Source organism: Nannobrachium achirus (assembly GCF_963921795.1).
Source record: "Nannobrachium achirus genome assembly, chromosome: 3".
NCBI lineage: Eukaryota > Metazoa > Chordata > Actinopteri > Myctophiformes > Myctophidae > Nannobrachium > Nannobrachium achirus.
In genome coordinates this window covers 32778646-32796933 of record NC_137812.1, presented here as the reverse complement: position 1 = coordinate 32796933, position 18288 = coordinate 32778646, and the positions used below count along the sequence as shown (strand labels likewise).

The window sequence follows — 18288 nt, the reverse complement described above, 5'->3', positions numbered from 1 at the left end:
GTAAAAACATGTTGACGTTATGCTGTATAGAGGTCAAAAAGACTATATGACACATACACTGGGGTGACCAGACGTCCCGGTTTGGCTGGGACTGTCCCGTTTTCAAGCTGCGTGTTCCGACAAATATCTCTACACTAACACTAATATGTCCCACTACAAAATTGTCCCGTTTTTTGCCAGAATTAAAATAATAGTAGCTGTTTTCAGTGGTTGCATGCATAGACATTTAACATGTTCTTTTCATGTAAACATGCTCACCTAAACAATCAGAAAACATGAACAAATTCATTGCGTGTCTGAATTCAACGCTGAGACTGTTTGTCAATCACTCACTGCCTGTATGCAACCCTGTGTGTATGTGCGCGTGCACAAACGTATAGGTTCCGAACGGAACCATGTTTATTTAATACCGGAGGACAAGGTCCCCCATTGGGATAACAGCGCCATCTGGCGCTGCAACAGAGTAAAACTCATAAGCTCCCGTACGAGAAATATCATTTGTCGGTAGGGCTGTCAATCACAAACGAGGGCACCGCCCCCGAGTGTATATAAGCCCTGCGGGCTATCATAACTTCCTCTAAAGCCGCACCTCTGCGCCCGCAACTAGCGAACCGAGGGGCTTTATTCTGGGGGACCTTGTCCTCCGGTATTAAATAAACATGGTTCCGTTCGGAACCTATACGTTTATTGTCATACCTCCAGACAAGGTCCCCCATTGGGACTCATACACTCCCCGAGAAGCCATGAACCGACAAGACTGTCGTTCACACCGACCACACCCGGAAGGAGGTCCCGTCAACCGACGTGACCCCTTTCAAGACTGATCCGACCCAGGCCCACAGGGCCTGGGCGTGTTTAGACAGAAAAGAGACCCTGACAGACCGAGGCCTGCCATATGCACTAAGGGCAGACACAGGTCCGCCTTATAATACTACAGTAATATAAGGGAAAGACTCAGGGTCCCCCCCCAGGTATCCTAGAGACAGTAGCAAGCTGTCCCAGGAAGGGGAGAGAGCCGCCCCACTACATAGTAGGCGGGGCAGCAGCACCTAGAACCGTATGCGCCATAGCAGAAGGCGCAACGTCCAGGTGATAGTAGGTCGCAAAGGTGGACGGCGAAGACCAATTCGCCGCCGCACAAATCTCCTCAATGGAGACACCTTTGGACAAAACCCTAGAGGTAGACACACCCCTAGTACTGTGGGCCTTAAGTGCTTCTGGCACTTCAGACCCAGCCCGGGTGTAAGCCAACCTAACAGCATCCACAATCCATCTCGACAGAGTGGGTTTGGACACCGCTTTTCGCTGACGGGCATTCATGACCACGAAAAGCTGAGAAGTAGACCTGCTGTCCACCGTCTTGTCACAGTAGGCCTTCAGGGCCCTAACTGGACAAAGACAATGAAGACGCCTATCCTCCTCCGATGCAAACGGAGGAGGATGGAAAGCCGTCAAACAACAGGTTCCTTCGGGACCATTCGGTTCTTAGGAATAAAACTCAATTGAGGTTTAAGAAGAACCCTGGAGTCATTATTGAGAAACCTCATACAATCAGGGCTCACAGAGAGCGCATGAAGGTCGCTCACACGCTTAGCCGTAGACAAGGCAAGCAAAAGAGCTGTCTTGAAACTTAAATGTTTCAAAGAGGTCCTCCCAATCGGTTCACAGGGTGCCTTGCAAAGGCCCTCAAGAACCACTTGTAGATCCCAAGCAGGGAACAAAAATCTAGTCACAGGTCTTAAACGGTCGACACCGTGTATGAACTTGACCACCTCAGGGAATTTAGAAAGGCCCATGCCTGACACCCCCAGGTGACAGGCATCAAAAGCCGCTAAATAACCCCTAAGCGTAGAGAACGCCAGACCAAGGTCCAGGCGGTCCCGCAAGAAAACTAACGCCTTCTGGGCTGGAGCCAAGTGAGCCACCACAGGTGGCTCCTGTAGCTCACACCAGTCCAAGAAAACATTCCACCTTCCATCATATACCACCCCAGTGGAGGGGGCTTTAGCACTCTGAAAAGTAGCTACAACCGCCGTTGAGAAGCCTGCGGCTAGCAGGTTCTCCCTCTCACAGGCCAAAACCACAGGTCTAGGGCCTGGGGGTCGGGATGGAAGATATCGTCCCCCGCCTGGCGCAGCAGGTCCCTATGCGAGGGGAGCTGCCAGGGGGACCGGTAGAGCAGTGGGGTGATCAGAGACCTCCACACTCCCCTGGACGGTGCCAAGAGAAGAACCTCCAGGTTGGAACTCCTGATCCTCTCCAGTGTGGGAAGGATCAGTTCCAGCGGTTGGAACGCATAGAGACGGCCTTCCGGCCACTCGTGTGCTAACGCATCCACCCCCAGAGGCGAAGGTCCCCTCACTGAGAAGTAGAGGGGGCACTTCGCGTTCTCCTGGGAAGCAAAGAGATCGAACCGAGGTTGACCGAACCTGGAGAAGATCTGTCTCACCACCTCATGGTGGAGAGACCAATCCTCGTAGCGAGGCTCCCCCCTGGACAACAGATCGGCGCCGCCGTTCTGAAGGCCTGGAACATGGGAGGCTCTAAAGGACCTCAGGCGCGGTACGCACCAGAGAGTCATCTCGCGCGCCAGCTGATCCAGCGTGCGCGAGGATAGGCCGCCTTGCTTGTTGAGAAAGTACAAGGCTGCCATGTCGTCCGTCCTTACCAGGACATGACAACCCCGGAGAAACGGTTCGAAATACTTGAGAGCCAAGTAGATCGCCATTAACTCCAGATAACTGAAGTGGTACTCCAATGTGGCCGGGGTCCACAGACCCCTGGCTGAGCGCCCCTCGTGGGTGGCGTCCCAGCCCGAGCGGCTGGCGTCTGTGGTGATCACCTTGCGTGACACCACCACGCCTATGGAGACTCCACTCATTAACAACGCCTGGTCCCGCCATGGGACCAGCGCGTCCATGCAGGCCTGGCTGACCACCACTTCCCTGCACCCTTGCAGGGGAGGAATCCTGAGCGTCAGTGTCCACCGCCAGAACGGTCTCATATGAAACCTGCCCAGGCGAAGAAGTTGCACCGCTGAAGCCATCAGCCCTGCCAACTTCATACACTCCTTGTAACTGACCACTTGGTCCAATTTGAAAGGAGCGAAGACACGTCAGGAACCTGTCCACCCCCTCCAGAGAGAGGCGGGTAGACATCGTGGTTGAATCCATAGGTATCCCCAAGAAGGAGATCTGCTGGGAGGGCGTCAACATACTTTTGCCAAAAAGACGTTGAAAACCCAAGGCCTTCAGGTGGGCCAACACCAAGTTGGTGTGATATCCCTAATCCAGAAGGGATGCAGCCCCCCCCCCCTTTTTTCCGAACCAGGAAAAATTCGAGTCCAAAAACCAAGCTGGTTCAGGTCTCGTAAGAGCTCTACTACAGCACCATTGCATAGTACCGAGCTTATTTCCTCACTTAGAGCCCCTGCTTACAAGCGCGAGCTCGAGTGTAATTACCCCAGCTGGAAGCGGGGGTGGTTCAAGAAATGCAATCTAAGGCCACGTGTTACTGACGTAACACCCATAGCTCGGATTGCACAGTCTCCAATGTTTATCAGAATACCATCAAGGGTATTAAATAAACAAGGGTTCCGTTCGGAACCTAACCGTTTCACACAACGTGCTAACGTGCTGTGAAACGAGGGAGAAACCGTTAGGTTGCACGGGGGAGAAGGAACGTTGGGGATTAGCACTTCCGTATCCGGGAAGCTCCCCTCCTTATCCGGTGACGGCCGCGCCAACGGACGTGACGTCAACATGTTGAACGGTGGTGGAAAGAGAAACAGAAAGAGCATTCTGCGAAATACGGTTCGTTACGTAAAAACATTTACCCCAGCACGGGGAAGAACGTGTAAACGTTTAAACCAGATCTGAGGCCTTTAATAGTTCCTTGCAGGGAAAATTAGGCCAACTCATAATCCCACACACCGATAGTGAAACACTTCCTGTCCTGCACTAGAATCGACACTACAGTGCCGTTTAGTGTAGGCAGAGGAAAAATGCACATAGGAGAAACCGCACCACTGTGAACCGCAGTTAACATGGGTGGGAACCTCAGCATGTCTGCAACCCATTCTGATTGTAACCTGTCTGCATGACTGCAAGACTGGGAAATCTGTTATCGTGAGTGAGTAGAAAGCCCTGCATGGGCTTCACTACACTGAGCGGTTGCAAGCGAAGAGAGGTTGTCCGTGCAAGTGTAGGAGTGAGCAGGCCACGCTCGCTCAAAACACTTTAAGACTTGGGGACAAGGGAGGCAGTAACCATTTTCATTATCCCTGCATGGAATAAGGAAAATAAATATTAGCGCCTGGGGGAAGGAGGTCCCTGTGTAGTCAGGGACCCCTGTACCCACAGTCCAAGGTCATCTACGCCACCTCATCCCACATGTTCTGTGGGAGGAGTCCGGCTCGGCGTCCCTGAAGAGTGTTAAGATGCTGTACATAACACTCCATACTCCTGTTCTGAACTGAACTCGGCACGACAGTGCCGCTCAGTGGAGACAGAGGAGAATAGCACAGAAGAGAAGCTTTGTTATTGTGACTAATAGCAAAACAGTGGAGCCCATTGCAAACCAGGGAAAAACCTTTTAATTGTCACCAGTCTGCAGGACTGGGACAATAAGTAATCCATTGAGTGAATAAAGAACCCTGCATGGGTCTCTATACACTGACTGGCTGTAAGCAGAGAGGAGGGTCCTTTGTGCTAGGGACTGAGAGGTAGGTAAACAAAAGTTTTGTTTCGACTACCATACTCTTACTGATGACATGGGAAAAAGCTACTGGGCAACAGAGATTTTCATTCTCCCCTGCGTGGGACAGAACTCAACGTCTGCATTCGGGGGGAGGAGGACCGTGTGCCGTCACGGAACCCAGACCCCGTGGAGGGCTAGGCCCTCAACCCTATGTCATCTAACACACCCACTTCCCACAAGCCTTGTGGGGAGAGCTGTGTTCAGTGCGCTTGGGCGCAAGTAAGTGGTCTCCTTGAGCCCCACCATGTGGAAAAAACCACAGTCCGGGTGCCGCAGACCCAGGCCCCCTTCCACTGGCACAGTGGAGGGGAGAGCGGGATGTACTGGGGCGCCGCCGACCCATTCCACTCCTTCTGCATGGAGGAGGGGAGAGAGGGGGTAAAGGCGGAGGTGGGCGGAAGGATGCAGGGTCCTCGTGGAACCGAGGACTTGCAAGACTCACTTGTAGGAGGAATACTGGGAGAAGAGCCTTCAACCCAATTCCATCCCTCCTCATCCTCACTCTCAAATTCATCCCCGCTTTTAACAACGTTGTTCGGAGGCGTGCCACCAGAACATAAGCGTGCCAGGAAGATCCGGGCTCAGCCAGCATGGCCGAGAACGAAAAATCCAAGGGGAAGGAGGAGGAAGTCGCCGTTAGTCACCCCCAGCATGGGGGCAGCCAGGCGGACCAGTAGGTTCTCTCCCCTGAATAAAACGGCGCCAGCCGTACCAGGGAGAGAGGGCGGGAACCGGCGTCGCCGCTCACCGCCCCCGGCGTGGGAGCGGCCAGGCGGGGTCCCTCAAAGTTGCAGACGCCAGCCGTAGGGCACCAGCGGCGCGCTGGAGCCCCCAATAGGCGTTGTGGCTGCAGGCGGGAACCGGAGCCGCCGCTAGCCGCCCCCGGCGTGGAAGCGGCCGGGCGGGGTCCCTCGAAGTTGCAGAACGCCAGCCGTAGGGCCCCAGCGGCGCGCTGGAGCCCCCGATAGGCGTAGTGGCTGCAGGTTGCAGCCCGGGGCGGGAAGCAGCGCTGTGGCGTACAGCGCCGCGAGCCCCGGAGGCAGAAACAACGTGGCGTCGTGGCTGCAGGCGGGAAAAAACCACGCCGCTAGCCGCCCCCGGCGTGGGAGCGGCCGGGCGGGCTAGCAGGTTCTCCTCCCTGGGACGGCGGCCAGCGGGAGAGAGGGCGAGAACCAGCAAGTAATCCCGTGACGTTGCAGCCGTCCGCCGTAGGGCACCAGCGGCGCGCTGGAGCCCCCTATAGGCGTAGTGGCTGCAGGCTGCGGCCCGGGGCGAGAAGCAGCGCTGTGGCGTACAGCGCCGCGAGCCCCGGAGGCAACAGAGTCCGGTGGAGGGAAAAAAACAGGCAGGCCACAAGGCTAGCGGAGGCTAAGTGAAGGAAGCACAAACAGCGGGCACCGCTGCGTGCCCACACAACCTGCCAGGAGAGGCCCGTAGCCCTGGTCGGCGAGACCAGGGCGGCGGGGACAACACGAGAAACCACCGGACAAACATTGGAAAGTCCTAGCCAGCTAGAAGTAAAGAAAATAGCGACACCCAGCTAGGGCGCGCTAGCAATCAGTGCCCTGGTGAGGGCCTTCTAGCATGAGGCTATCAAACAAAGGAACGAGCAAGCAAGGCACTTGCTAACACTCGAAAGACTCACCACATGAAGCAGCCTGCGGGATCATCGAAGGAAATTCCGCGGGTGGGTGTCCTCACCAGCGATAAGTCTCCAGCATCGAGCACACTTCCAGGGGAACAAGGATAGCAGCATGCTAGCCGAGGGCCGTGGAACAACGATAGCTTGAAGCTAGGCTAAGCTACAAGAGGCTATCGGACAATAACAAGCTCAGAGAAGAAGCTGGAAACTTACAGCGAGGAAACAGGTGAGAACGCCGAAACTGTTGGAACTGAAGAATAAAGACGTACAGGAGATATTCTATAAAGGCCGGTGGCCGACTTCCTAGCCGACGCTTAGGCTAAACTTTAAAGAAAATTATACTTATATGGCTGAGTTCGCGATACTCTAGTTGCAGGTAAGCAGAGGTGCGGAAGAGGAAGTTATGATAGCCCGCAGGGCTTATATACACTCGGGGGCGGTGCCCTCGTTTGTGATTGACAGCCCTACCGACAAATGATATTTCTCGTACGGGAGCTTATGAGTTTTACTCTGTTGCAGCGCCAGATGGCGCTGTTATCCCAATGGGGGACCTTGTCCTCCGGTATGACAATAAACTTTAGAGAATGGGCTCGCGCATGCACGTTAACGTGCACATTGCTTTGAGGGTCCCGGTTTTAGGCAACAGTGGTTCGCGTACCGGTTTGAGGGGCTGAAATATGTTCACCCTAATATACACACACATACGCTCGCTCGCATGCACGCGTACACACACACACACACACACACACACACACACACACACACACACACACACACACACTGTTTGGCACAGTTGGCAGCCTGGCACCAGGTTGGCACAGGCTGGCATTATATAAAAAATGTATACTGTATGTTTAAGTGTTCAGAACTTGAGCCTTGATAAATAGTGGTCTTCAAAACCAAAGTTTGTTTTAAAGAACTCGCTTGTACTGTGTCTGATTGATGGGAAGCACTTCCTAATATCATTCTCACCAAATCACATCACATAACCACATTGGTTTGCCAGAAAAGGAGAAGGGTTTTATTTAAGACATTCATAATGTTAGGAAACGTTATTCATGAAATAGTTTGCGTGTTGTCACACGCAGTGTGTTACTTCATGTGGTTTGCATGTTTTGAATGCAGTATGAACATGAGTTTCAATCACTATCAGCTGGCACTGAGCTTGTGAATCATTGGCATTATTCATCAATAATGGACATAACACCTGTTCTGTCTTCTTGAGAAGTATGAGAGTCTCAAAGAAAAACTACTAACTGCACTAATGCTTATCATAAGATGGCACCATTTCCGTCTACTGGCTCTGTACCTCAGAGGTGGGCTGTGGAAAGTTTAGAAAACTGCCTACTGGACTCCAAGCTAATGGAAAATATACAATACAGCCTGTCTCTTCCTGGAAAGTTAGCATTCTGGAATAGAACCCGCTGTCTTTGCATCAATAAGAAATAACAAAATATATTTTGAATCTTGTTTGAAATGACCACTGATGATGTCATCATCGTAGATCTGCTATTTTTCAGTAGCTAAAGTATGAAATAATTCCCGGTGGGAGACCCATGTACGGAGATGATGTTGAAAAAAGGGTAAATGTTCTCTGGTGTTTCTCTCCACATTTTGCCAGAAGAGCTATGAATTTACTTTGGGATGTGTATATAATTACCATCCCTTGCAGGAAATATACACATATACACAATAGGCTACACATCCTTTTTTCCCTTTCGTCATTTCAACATATACGTGTTCTTTCCATTCACAATGCATACACGCCACGGAAATACGCTCCCAGGGTTAAATTAACGCTCAGCTTTACCGTGCTGCAGATGACTCACATATACACATGAGTTCACACACCCACTGTCGCTCCCAGTGTGGTTTGGTGTTGAGGCTGAGATGATCTGTCAAGGTTTTATACACGCAATCATATTGTATCTAACCTCAGTAGGATAGTGTGTGTTATTTCCCATTCTAACTTACTGCCATGTCTCTATTGTTTCACATTTATGAGTGAGCGTTTTCATCTTGAAGTTTATGAGTCAGAGTGACACCAGAATGACACCAACCTGATCCTTACCTGCTACATAAAATCAGGGCCTTCACCACAAGCTTTATCTATTGCACTGGTTTCTAAATTGTTGTTTTATAAAGTGTGTGAATAACTCAACTGTCATAGACCATTTATACCACTGACAAACTGTGAAGAATGTTGTTTAATTGGCAGAGTAGTTTTCTGACAGGAGACTGCTGCTTCTAAATTAAAGTGTAATGTGAGTTTTCCATGGTGAACTTCTTCCCACAACCCAGTGTAATCTGTTTTACACATCACTACTGTCCTGCAGAAAACAACATTCTATTTATAAAACAATGCCTTCTGGGAAATTGATCAAAATGTACAGCACATTGGGGCCTAATTTTGGCTGATGGTTACAGTGAAATAAAAATAACAACGGAGGTACCAAGATTATGTTGTACACTGATATATATGTGAATGCTTGGCTTGCTTCTTTATCCAAAATAGCAATGCAACTTTTGTAAGAGAAAGCAGTGAAAGACCCAGAGTGGCAGCCCCGACTCTCTGGAACTCTCTCTCCCCATGGACCTTCCCTGGGAACCAACACTGGACTATTTTAGGCCTAGAATTATTGAATGCGTTAACCAGTGAAAAATAGCAGATATACAAGCTCACAGCGCGAGCTTGTAGATCTGCTATTTCTGAAAAAGTTGTGAAAATGTGTGCAAATCTTTGAATATATGTATTTTCAAAGCGAACGTTTGTAACTCAAATTTTGCTTCTGGGTGGTCCCTGGAAATAAATATTTTGAGATGGGGGTCCGTGGCCAAATACATATCATTTTGGGGGTCTTTCACATGAAAAGGTTTGAGAACCACTCACATACAGTAGTAGTCTCTCAAGAACAGACTAACTGAGCTCCATTTAAGTGAAAAGGACCTTTTCTTTGACGATGGCCAGCCAGATTCCTGACATAGAAACATAGGGTTTTTCAAAGAATCTTAGAAGGATTCAAAAGACACTTATAGAATCGGGTCAAAATTCAAATTTTCACGATTTTTCAAAAATAGCAGATCTACAAGCTCGCAGCGCGGCAGTGAGCTTGTATATCTGCTACTTTTCAATAGTTAAATTACTTTTCAAATAGTTTTGGGGGGTCCCCAGATGATTACGGTAACTTAATGTGCAACGTTGTTTTCTCACTCAACAGTAAACAAACCAACACAAAGTTTAAGTGTATAGCACGACGATTGCAGTGACGATTTAAGGACTTTTTAATACCTCTAAAATGACAAATAAAACATTGGCCAAATTGTCAAATATTAGAGGCAAGAATTGTGAAAATATTTTCGCAATATATATCAGTACACAGATCAGTTCGTGAACGACCTCCAGACGCAGCTGGAGCAGTCCAGGATGCAGGAGGCTGAGCTGCTGGGAGCATTGAAGGAGATGCAGGACAAGGTGCTGGACCTGGAGAAGGTGAGAGGAACTTAGAAACTGCTTCACAGAAACAGACCGTTGCTATTGTCTGCTCTATTTCTGTTCCTGTGCGCGTGCGTTCGTGCAAGCGTCTCTGTGTGTGTGTGTGTGTGTGTGTGTGTGTGTGTGTGTGTGCGTCTGTCTCTGTGTGTTATGTGTGTTATTCTCTCTAATAATGTTTTACCCTGCCATAGGCAGAGAACACACACACACACACACATACACACACACACACACACACACACGCACACACACACACACACACACACACACACACGCACGCACACATACATAATGACTTTTGCTTATTGATAATTATGCATTTTTGTGTGCGCATGCGTGCGTTCGTGCGTGCGTGCGTGCGCTGTGTGTGTGTGTGTGTGTGTGTGTGTGTGTGTGTGTGTGTGTGTGTGTGTGTGTGCGTGCGCACATCCAGAGGAGCAGTTGCCTTCCTGATGAGCACAACGTGGTGGCTCTGCAGGAGGAGGTGAAACAGCTGAAGCTGAGGGAACTGGAGACTCTGCAGTCCTTCAGGGAGATGCAGGACTCCATCACAGAGCTCAACCAGCGCTGGCAGGTAGCAGGCACACACACACACGCACACACACACACACACACACACACACACACACACACACACACGCACACACACACACACACACACACACTCAGACACACACCGTTGATGCAGTTTACAGTACATGCTAAAAGTAAGCCATTTACCATGAGAGGGGGTTGTTGGCTGATTTACTACTGTTTCAGGGTTGAAACAACCCTGAAACAGTGGTAAATCTGCCAACAACCCACGACCTTGAATGGTAAATTGCTTTTCTATCACTTTTTATATATAAATGAAAGAAAACACAGTTGTAACTTGCAAGGATCTTTAGTTACAATCATTAATTGTTTCAGAATACACATAAACTTCCGCCACCACAGCAAATAGTCCCATAAACACAACATTCTACCACTTTTTCTAGTCATCATGACTTACAGCTAGGCTAACGCTAGTTAGAAGCACAGTTTCGGCCGCAAACAGAGGCTGGTCGCTTCCAGAAAAGTATAGGTTCAGAGAAAAGGGGCTTTAAAGTTTGCGGATTGCATTGGATCCAATGGAATAAATCGGCGACGATAGTACGTTCGCTAGTAAAGATAGGACGCCCGCGACCATTGTTGGTTTGGGAAAGGTGTTTCGACTCTGAAAGTCCCTGGATGCATTGTGTACCGACTCTGAAAGTCCCCGGATGCGTTGTGAGGCGCATTGATCTCGGAATTGTGCCTCATTAGCATGACAACGCATCCGGGGACTTTGAGAAAGACACTGGAGTTGGCTCATTTACCACTGTTTTAAACCAATCAGAATCCAGTATTTGATCATTTGACTAGAAAAAGTGGTAGAATGTTTTTCAAAATATAGCAAAATGGCAAAAGACTTGGATAAGGCGGCCCATAACGTGGCTCATGTGGCGACATAAGTCAGTAATTCTCACACTTTCACAATTTTTCAAGAGAATTGCAGATGTTGAAGCTTGTAGCGTTTTTTACAAATGTTTCTTTATTTGTTATACTTTGTATCTCTATTCTGTACACAGATACATATACATAAACATACGTTACATTCTTCCTATGTTTTTTTTCCCAGCACCACATGTCCCGGGGTGGGGGCACCGGTGGTGGAGGTGGGGGCCATTGGAAGGAATCCCCTAAGAAGAATGCTATGAATGAGTTGCAGGACAAACTGATGACCATCAGACTGAGAGAGGCTCAGGCCCAGGCTGAACTCAGAGAGGTCAAACTGAATGTCCTGCAGCTGGAAAGCCAGGTTAGTGATGACGACTATCATGCCTTAGACCACTGTTTCCCAAACAGTGGGTCCTAAAAATAAGAAGTAGTGAAAATAGCCGATCTACAAGCTCACAATGCAGTGCGAAGCGACGCGTTGTGAGCTTGTAGGTAAAGGTAATATAATTGTAATTGATGAGATACAAGTTTTATGAGTAAACTAATCTGATTAGTGAATCGGAGAATCTATCTGAGAGATAGGAATTGAGTGATTATCTAAGAATCTACTGCTAATCTCTTGGCAACATGTAGGTATGACGATAGTTGAATAGGAAATCACAAAACAAAAAGACATGTACATCCCAATGTCCAGTAAAATGAGTGCTGTATTTGAAAAAAGTACATACTTTGTAGATTAGAGCTGAAGTGAACATGAATTTGCAGATCTTTATGTTCTAATCAGGAATGTAAATCACTGACACATGTGTTATATAAACATGCATTATACAGTATAAACATGCATACATTACATTATGGCCTCAATCATCTCTTTCACTCTCTGATTTCTGTGACTTTCCTCTCTTTCTACACTGTCTTCCTCTCTCCCACGCTCCATCTATACGCTCCCACTCTTCTGGCATTCTAGAACCAGATCCACAGCAAGCTGATTGGTCGCCACGAGCAGGAGCGCTCTGCCCTCCAGGACCGCATCCAGATGGTGTCCAATCAGAACAAAGGCCTACAGACCCAGCTAAGCGAGATGAAGAGGAAACAAGCAGAGTCTGACTGCAAGGTTTGGATGGAGACAGGGGCGTCACAAGGGGGGAGGAAAGTGGGACTGAGTTATTAGGGGGCCCTAATTATTTTATACTTTAGCTATTGAAAAATATCAGATATACAAGCTATATTATGTTGTGTATGGCAGCAGTACAGTGTGTTCTGCAGGTGTTGTTTAGCGCACACACACACACACACACTCTCAAAATATTTTGAGATGGGGGTCCATGGCCAAATACATATCATTTTGGGGGTCATATTTGAAAAAAATAGCAGATCTACAAGCTCGCAGCGCGGCACCGAGTGCCACGCCGTGAGCTTGTATATCTGCTGTTTTTCAATAGTTAACGTACTGTCCCCAGGGCCTCTACAAAATATAATTTTTAACTTATATCTTGCTGTCTGTCTCTCTTTGTTTCTTGTGCTCCACCTTTCTCCTCATACATGCAGAGCAAAGAGGAAGTCATGGCGGTACGATTAAGAGAGGCTGACAGTATGGCTGCGATGGCTGAACTGAGACAGAAGATGGCCGACTTAGAAATACAGGTGTGTGAGTGTGTGTGTGTGTGTGTGTGTGTGTGTGTGTGTGTGTGTGTGTGTGTGTGTGTGTGTGTGTGTGTGTGTGTGTGTGTGTGTGTGTGTGTGTGTGTGTGTGTGTGTGTGTGTGTGTGTGTGTGTGCGTGCGTGCGTGCGTGCGCGCGTGTGTGCATGCGCACAATCGCACATCCATACATTTGTTTGCTGATGTGTGTTTGTTGGCGGGAACGTATGTTTAGGAATGCAGTTCATATCAAAGGAAAAACATCTGCACACCATCCCATAGATGAGGGCATGGTGGCGCAGTCAGTAGTGCTGCCGCCTCACAGCTAGAATGTCCTGGGTTGAATTCCCGCCAGCGGACGCTGGGTGCTGGGGGCGTGTTCTCTCCTCCACGTCATCAGTGCCCATACCCTAGGTGTGGTTGGCAAAAGGGCCTTTCTGTGTTGCATGCAAAGGAAAATGTTGCATGCTAAAATACTGTATTAATTGGAGTGCGATGTTTCGTGCATAATTTTTGTGTGCGTTTGTGTGTGTTGTGTATCATGCAGAAGGAAGAAGGGTTAATCAAGGGGCAGCTGAACCACTCAGATTCCAGACAGTATATCACCCAGCTCCGAGACCAGATCTCTGAACTGAAGAATGAGGTATGACATGACACACTCACACAAGGGCACTCACTTCATTACTGACCTTTAGTTGTGACCGAAGGTCGCAGTTTACTATGAGAAACGGCACAGCTTGTCCGTGTAGATGTGTACACTTTTTTACGGTCTATGGGTTTGTCGCTCTGACATCATGATCTGATGTCACTGTGATGTCACACTAACAGAATCCCTTTATGCCCATATATGGAGTTCCCTGATGTCATCAATATTAAGCCCATATCTAACAGGACTTAATATGGGAATGCCCATATATGGAGACCACATCATATCACACTAACATATATGCAGACCTGCCAACCCGTACGCATTTTGCGTACTAAGCACGCATTTTAAGGCTCTGTACGCAGGTACGCAAACTCCTCTAACGGCTACGCATTTTTGGTTCGGGGGAACCATGGTAACACAACACATTCTGCGTTGTGTTGTGAGGCCAACATTTTTGCTCCATGCCGTGTAGTTCTCCCAGGCACCACTCCCAGGTGTGTGAGGGGTGCATGGCGCTGCGGAGCACTAGAACGGAAGCGATGCTCGTTTTGTCGGTAGAAGAAGAATTTAACGCGGACGGAGTTTGTTTTGTTTTGGTCATAGAGTTATAAGAAGAAGGTTTTGGTTTAGTTTCAGCATGCACACATCTCACAGCGACGCGTTATCGCTCGGATTTCACATAGCGGCGATATTAATCAGATTAATTTATAAAGAAGATACTACGGAGAATGGCCGTGGTGTGCTGCCAACGAGTCTTAACAGGTAGGCTAATAATAAACTTTTAAAACCCTCCTCTGAGGTGAATTCACATGTCATAGCAGCCACGAGGGTGAGAATTGGTGAAATCTCGTACTATGCCTAACCTAAACCTATCTTGCGACGCTGGTGAAACAAAACAACGAGCGGCTGCGGTCCGCCTGGAGCTGTGGTGTTGTGTATGAAGTGTTGTAATTCGTCATACGACGGTGTTGCAGCGAGCAACCAGTCAAAACGTGTGACCCAGGGCTTAGTACAATGAACTGATATACATTGGCCATGATTGGATAACATACTGGGCTGCCTGTTCCACTTTATCTCTAAATGAGTATGAATGAATGAATTAGGCCCATGTGTATTGTCAAACACATTAACAGTGAACAAATTATTTATCACCTTTTAATATATGAAGACATTAATGGTCTATCAACAATGAGTAGCCTGCAGCCTATATGAATGAATATACAGACTAGGCTGTATGTGATCTATACACAATGTAGGCCTATATATCATGGATGGAATAGAAACCTACATGAGTTGAATACCTTCAACTTCATGCAAATCATGCACAGACATATGGTTTTATTTAGGCTGCTCAATTAACAAAGACACAGGTTTATGTAAATAGCCTACAATGAAAAGCTATTTTGCAATTTGAATAACAGGATTATATTGATGTATGTTCATTCCTGAAGTCACTGGTGACTGTTTTGCGAGTCTATTGTTAACTAACTCTGAGCAAGTGCAGTTAGTATATTTTATTAAAGATTTGTCAACAATATTGCCAAAGCAACATTACTGTATTGCCTGGTAATACTAGCCTCCAGACCAAATGGCATTTTTATTTAAGAGGTTGTTCTAACATCTTGCCTCCTCCTATTAGTGTAAGTCAAGACATGCAATGTGCTACATTTCTGGTGTGAAATTTTGTTAACATAACTGTAAAGGTCCCACCCAAAAAGGTGCATGGAACCCCCCAAAATATACGCTGTTTTGTGCGGGAAAACAACAAAAATTGCACCGCGGGCGCTGCGGGCGCCGCGCGGGCACTTCGTGCCCGCGCATGAGTACTCAAAAAAATTTGCCAGGGTTGGCAGGTCTGTATATGGCAGATATATATAAGACAGACAGATGGCCAAGACAGCCCATATCTGTGTGGCTGGTTTTACAGACAGGGATCTCCATGTATGGGCATAACAGGGTAATGGGTATGATGTCAGATGTCATAGACATCATAGGACTTTCACATAATGAACTGAGTAAGCATGTTTGGTCTCTCACAGCATATCTTCATACATCTCACAGCATATCTTCATACATGGATCTCCATATACAGGTATGGGTACCAGGGGTCTCCATATATGGGTAACTGGTCCGATATACATCACTGGCCAGATGGCTTAATTGGCGCGACCTCGCCCTGAGGCGTCTTACAAGTTTATTCCCAGTTTACAAGTAGTTGGGAAATAGCAATCAAATCAATCTGCTGTGTCCCTGACACTACAGCAGTTTTTCTAGTGTCTGTGATTAACTGGGCTGAATCAATATGGCTGATTAGTCATCAATTATCAATCAATTATGATGGTAATTACTTTCAATGGAGAATAATATACAATAACAAAACATGGTACTGACATGACATTTTACTGTATTTATTTTAACACAAGGTCTGGAACAGAATGTAGTGAAAGTAAAAATACCCAGACACAAACCACAACAACAGAACCTTAAGTTTCACGTGATGCTTCAGAAGCTGCATATCACATCAGATTCATTTGCCCAATTGTCTTTCTTGTAAAGACAAGAGGGACCTACATTTCTTGCAGCTCCAACTATGATCACACCATTCTCAACTCTCACAAACCTGCTGTGAACTTGTACTCTAATCACCAGGGTGATTCAACAGAGTGTGAAAGTTGTTTCACACGCTGAACGCCCCTGATGCGTGCGACTCGTAATACTCACTCATTCAGTGAGCAGCAGTGCGTGACTAGGCGTTGTGCGTGTCAAGGTAATATGAGGCTTCCCCGCACATTTTGCCATGACCTTCCCCACTAGTACCGTTCATAATCATAGCGAGAATTATCTTTGTTTTTTACATAAAGGGTATTGAAACTTGCGTGACTGCAACAGAGATCAAATCACTGCAGTAGGCCTTGTGTAAGTTCTGGATGACACATATTGTCAGTGTTGACATATAATGAAACGTCTTTGTGATTTAGCATGACTTAGCCAGGCACTGAAACAAAATATAGAATTACTCCTAATTTATGAGTTTTCAAAAAAATCCTGTGGGTCCATTTTTACACTCAATCAACACTGAGGATTTGGGTCTAAGGTTGCACAGTAAGGTTGTTGTCTAAAGAACATTTCTGTGGTATAAATACAGAGAGAGAGAGAGAGAGAGAGAGAGAGAGAGAGAAAGGAGGAAGACAACAGCATTGTCATAACAGTTCCATTGGTTTACCACAGAAGATCCCCCCTTGTCACTCCACCCCCACCCAACATACTCTGTGGGTAGCCGACCCCAATGCATTTATGTACGTACATTATTTGAGTGAGTGAGGAGCATACAAACCTACCACACCACTCAGGAAAAAAAAATCCTACATACGCACAGGTGCACAGACTGGTGGCTGTGTGTACACTCATATGAAAACTTTATAAACACAAAAATGTACATATACCGCATGTTCACCACACACATACGTTTTCATTGGACAGAAACTATCTGGTTTGGTTGGTGAGAGACCACGTGTGCTCTGGTTGAGTTGTAAAGCACTTGCTGTCCTACATACTCATACTGTCACCTGAGGGCAGAGCTAGATCACTGGGTTCCCACAGTTTCCAAGAGATATTTTCTCATCACCTGATTGTCTTATTCCATCATGGAGGGAGGGCCTCACTAGGGCTCACTAGGGCTGTCACTGGGGCTGTCACTAGGGCTCCTAGAATGTCTTTCTTTCTTTCTTTCTTTCTTTCTTTCTTTCTTTCTTTTATCCTATTATTATTATTATTATAATTATGACACACAGCTTCATGCTATTGTTCTCTCGAGTATACTTTATGCATATTCTTTAATCTTATTGTTGTTCTTTACTTATAACTCTAACTGCAATTCTAAGGAAGCTTGCGCAAAGATAATTCCACCCACTCCTCCTTCAGGTGCAAACTTGTGACGTGACAATAAATTGAAGTCTAAGGATGAGGAAAAACGTGATTAAATTGAGGTATGATTCCATTATCCCTTCTTGCGCTCAGATCCGGGAACTGCGAGGGCAGAAGGTCGGCCCCGGCTCCAGGGTCGGCTGTGGCGGAACCAACAACTACCAGGACCTGTGCCTGGCCAGCCCGGCCTCTGCGGAGGGCGACTACCTGAGCTCAGACGACGACCTCCTCCCCAGCCCGCTGCCGCCCAGCGCCCTGTACCCGGCCCTGCCCGGCCCTCGCCACCCCTCGGCCGCCCTGGACAGCGAGGGCAGCACGGACAGCGAGCCGGAGGAACGGCTAGTGGTGCGCACGCACCAGGACCACCCGCCCGGGCTGTACGGCAGTATGGTCTGTACCGAGGGCCTGGAGAACTGAACGCTGACACGCGCTGGGCGCCGCTAAGGTCTCAGTGTGTGTACGGACTGAAAGAGAGGCAGAGGCGCTGGTGTTATACAGGACTGAAGCGCTACTTCAAACTGGGACTGTACTGTATACTGTGTTCTCCTCATCCTCTCCTTCTTCCCCCTCTCCGGTGATTTTTCATCCCTTCCTTGATGCAGACATTATGTCTGCCGTGAATGGACCTCTTCTGGACTGCGATACTTGTTGTGTCCTCAGTTGCGTCCCTCAGCTTTCTGTCTTTGTGCCCCCCCCCCCCCCCCCTTCTAAAAGATTCTACATTG

The 18288-nt window shown here is 47.8% G+C and overlaps 1 protein-coding gene across 1 annotated transcript in view; it reads left to right on the top strand.

Moving 5' to 3' along the window:
• Positions 1 to 17980, top strand: part of evi5l (ecotropic viral integration site 5 like) — a gene marked incomplete at both ends in the record, with an annotated part of 39721 nt that extends 21741 nt beyond the window's left edge. The window contains 7 exons of the mRNA XM_080721052.1: positions 9774 to 9890; positions 10327 to 10467; positions 11533 to 11712; positions 12319 to 12465; positions 12900 to 12995; positions 13538 to 13633; positions 17657 to 17980. Of these exons, the coding sequence (XP_080577178.1) occupies positions 9774 to 9890; positions 10327 to 10467; positions 11533 to 11712; positions 12319 to 12465; positions 12900 to 12995; positions 13538 to 13633; positions 17657 to 17980 (1101 nt within the window). The remainder of the gene's footprint in view (positions 1 to 9773; positions 9891 to 10326; positions 10468 to 11532; positions 11713 to 12318; positions 12466 to 12899; positions 12996 to 13537; positions 13634 to 17656) is intronic.
• Between the last annotated feature and the right edge of the window lie 308 nt (positions 17981 to 18288).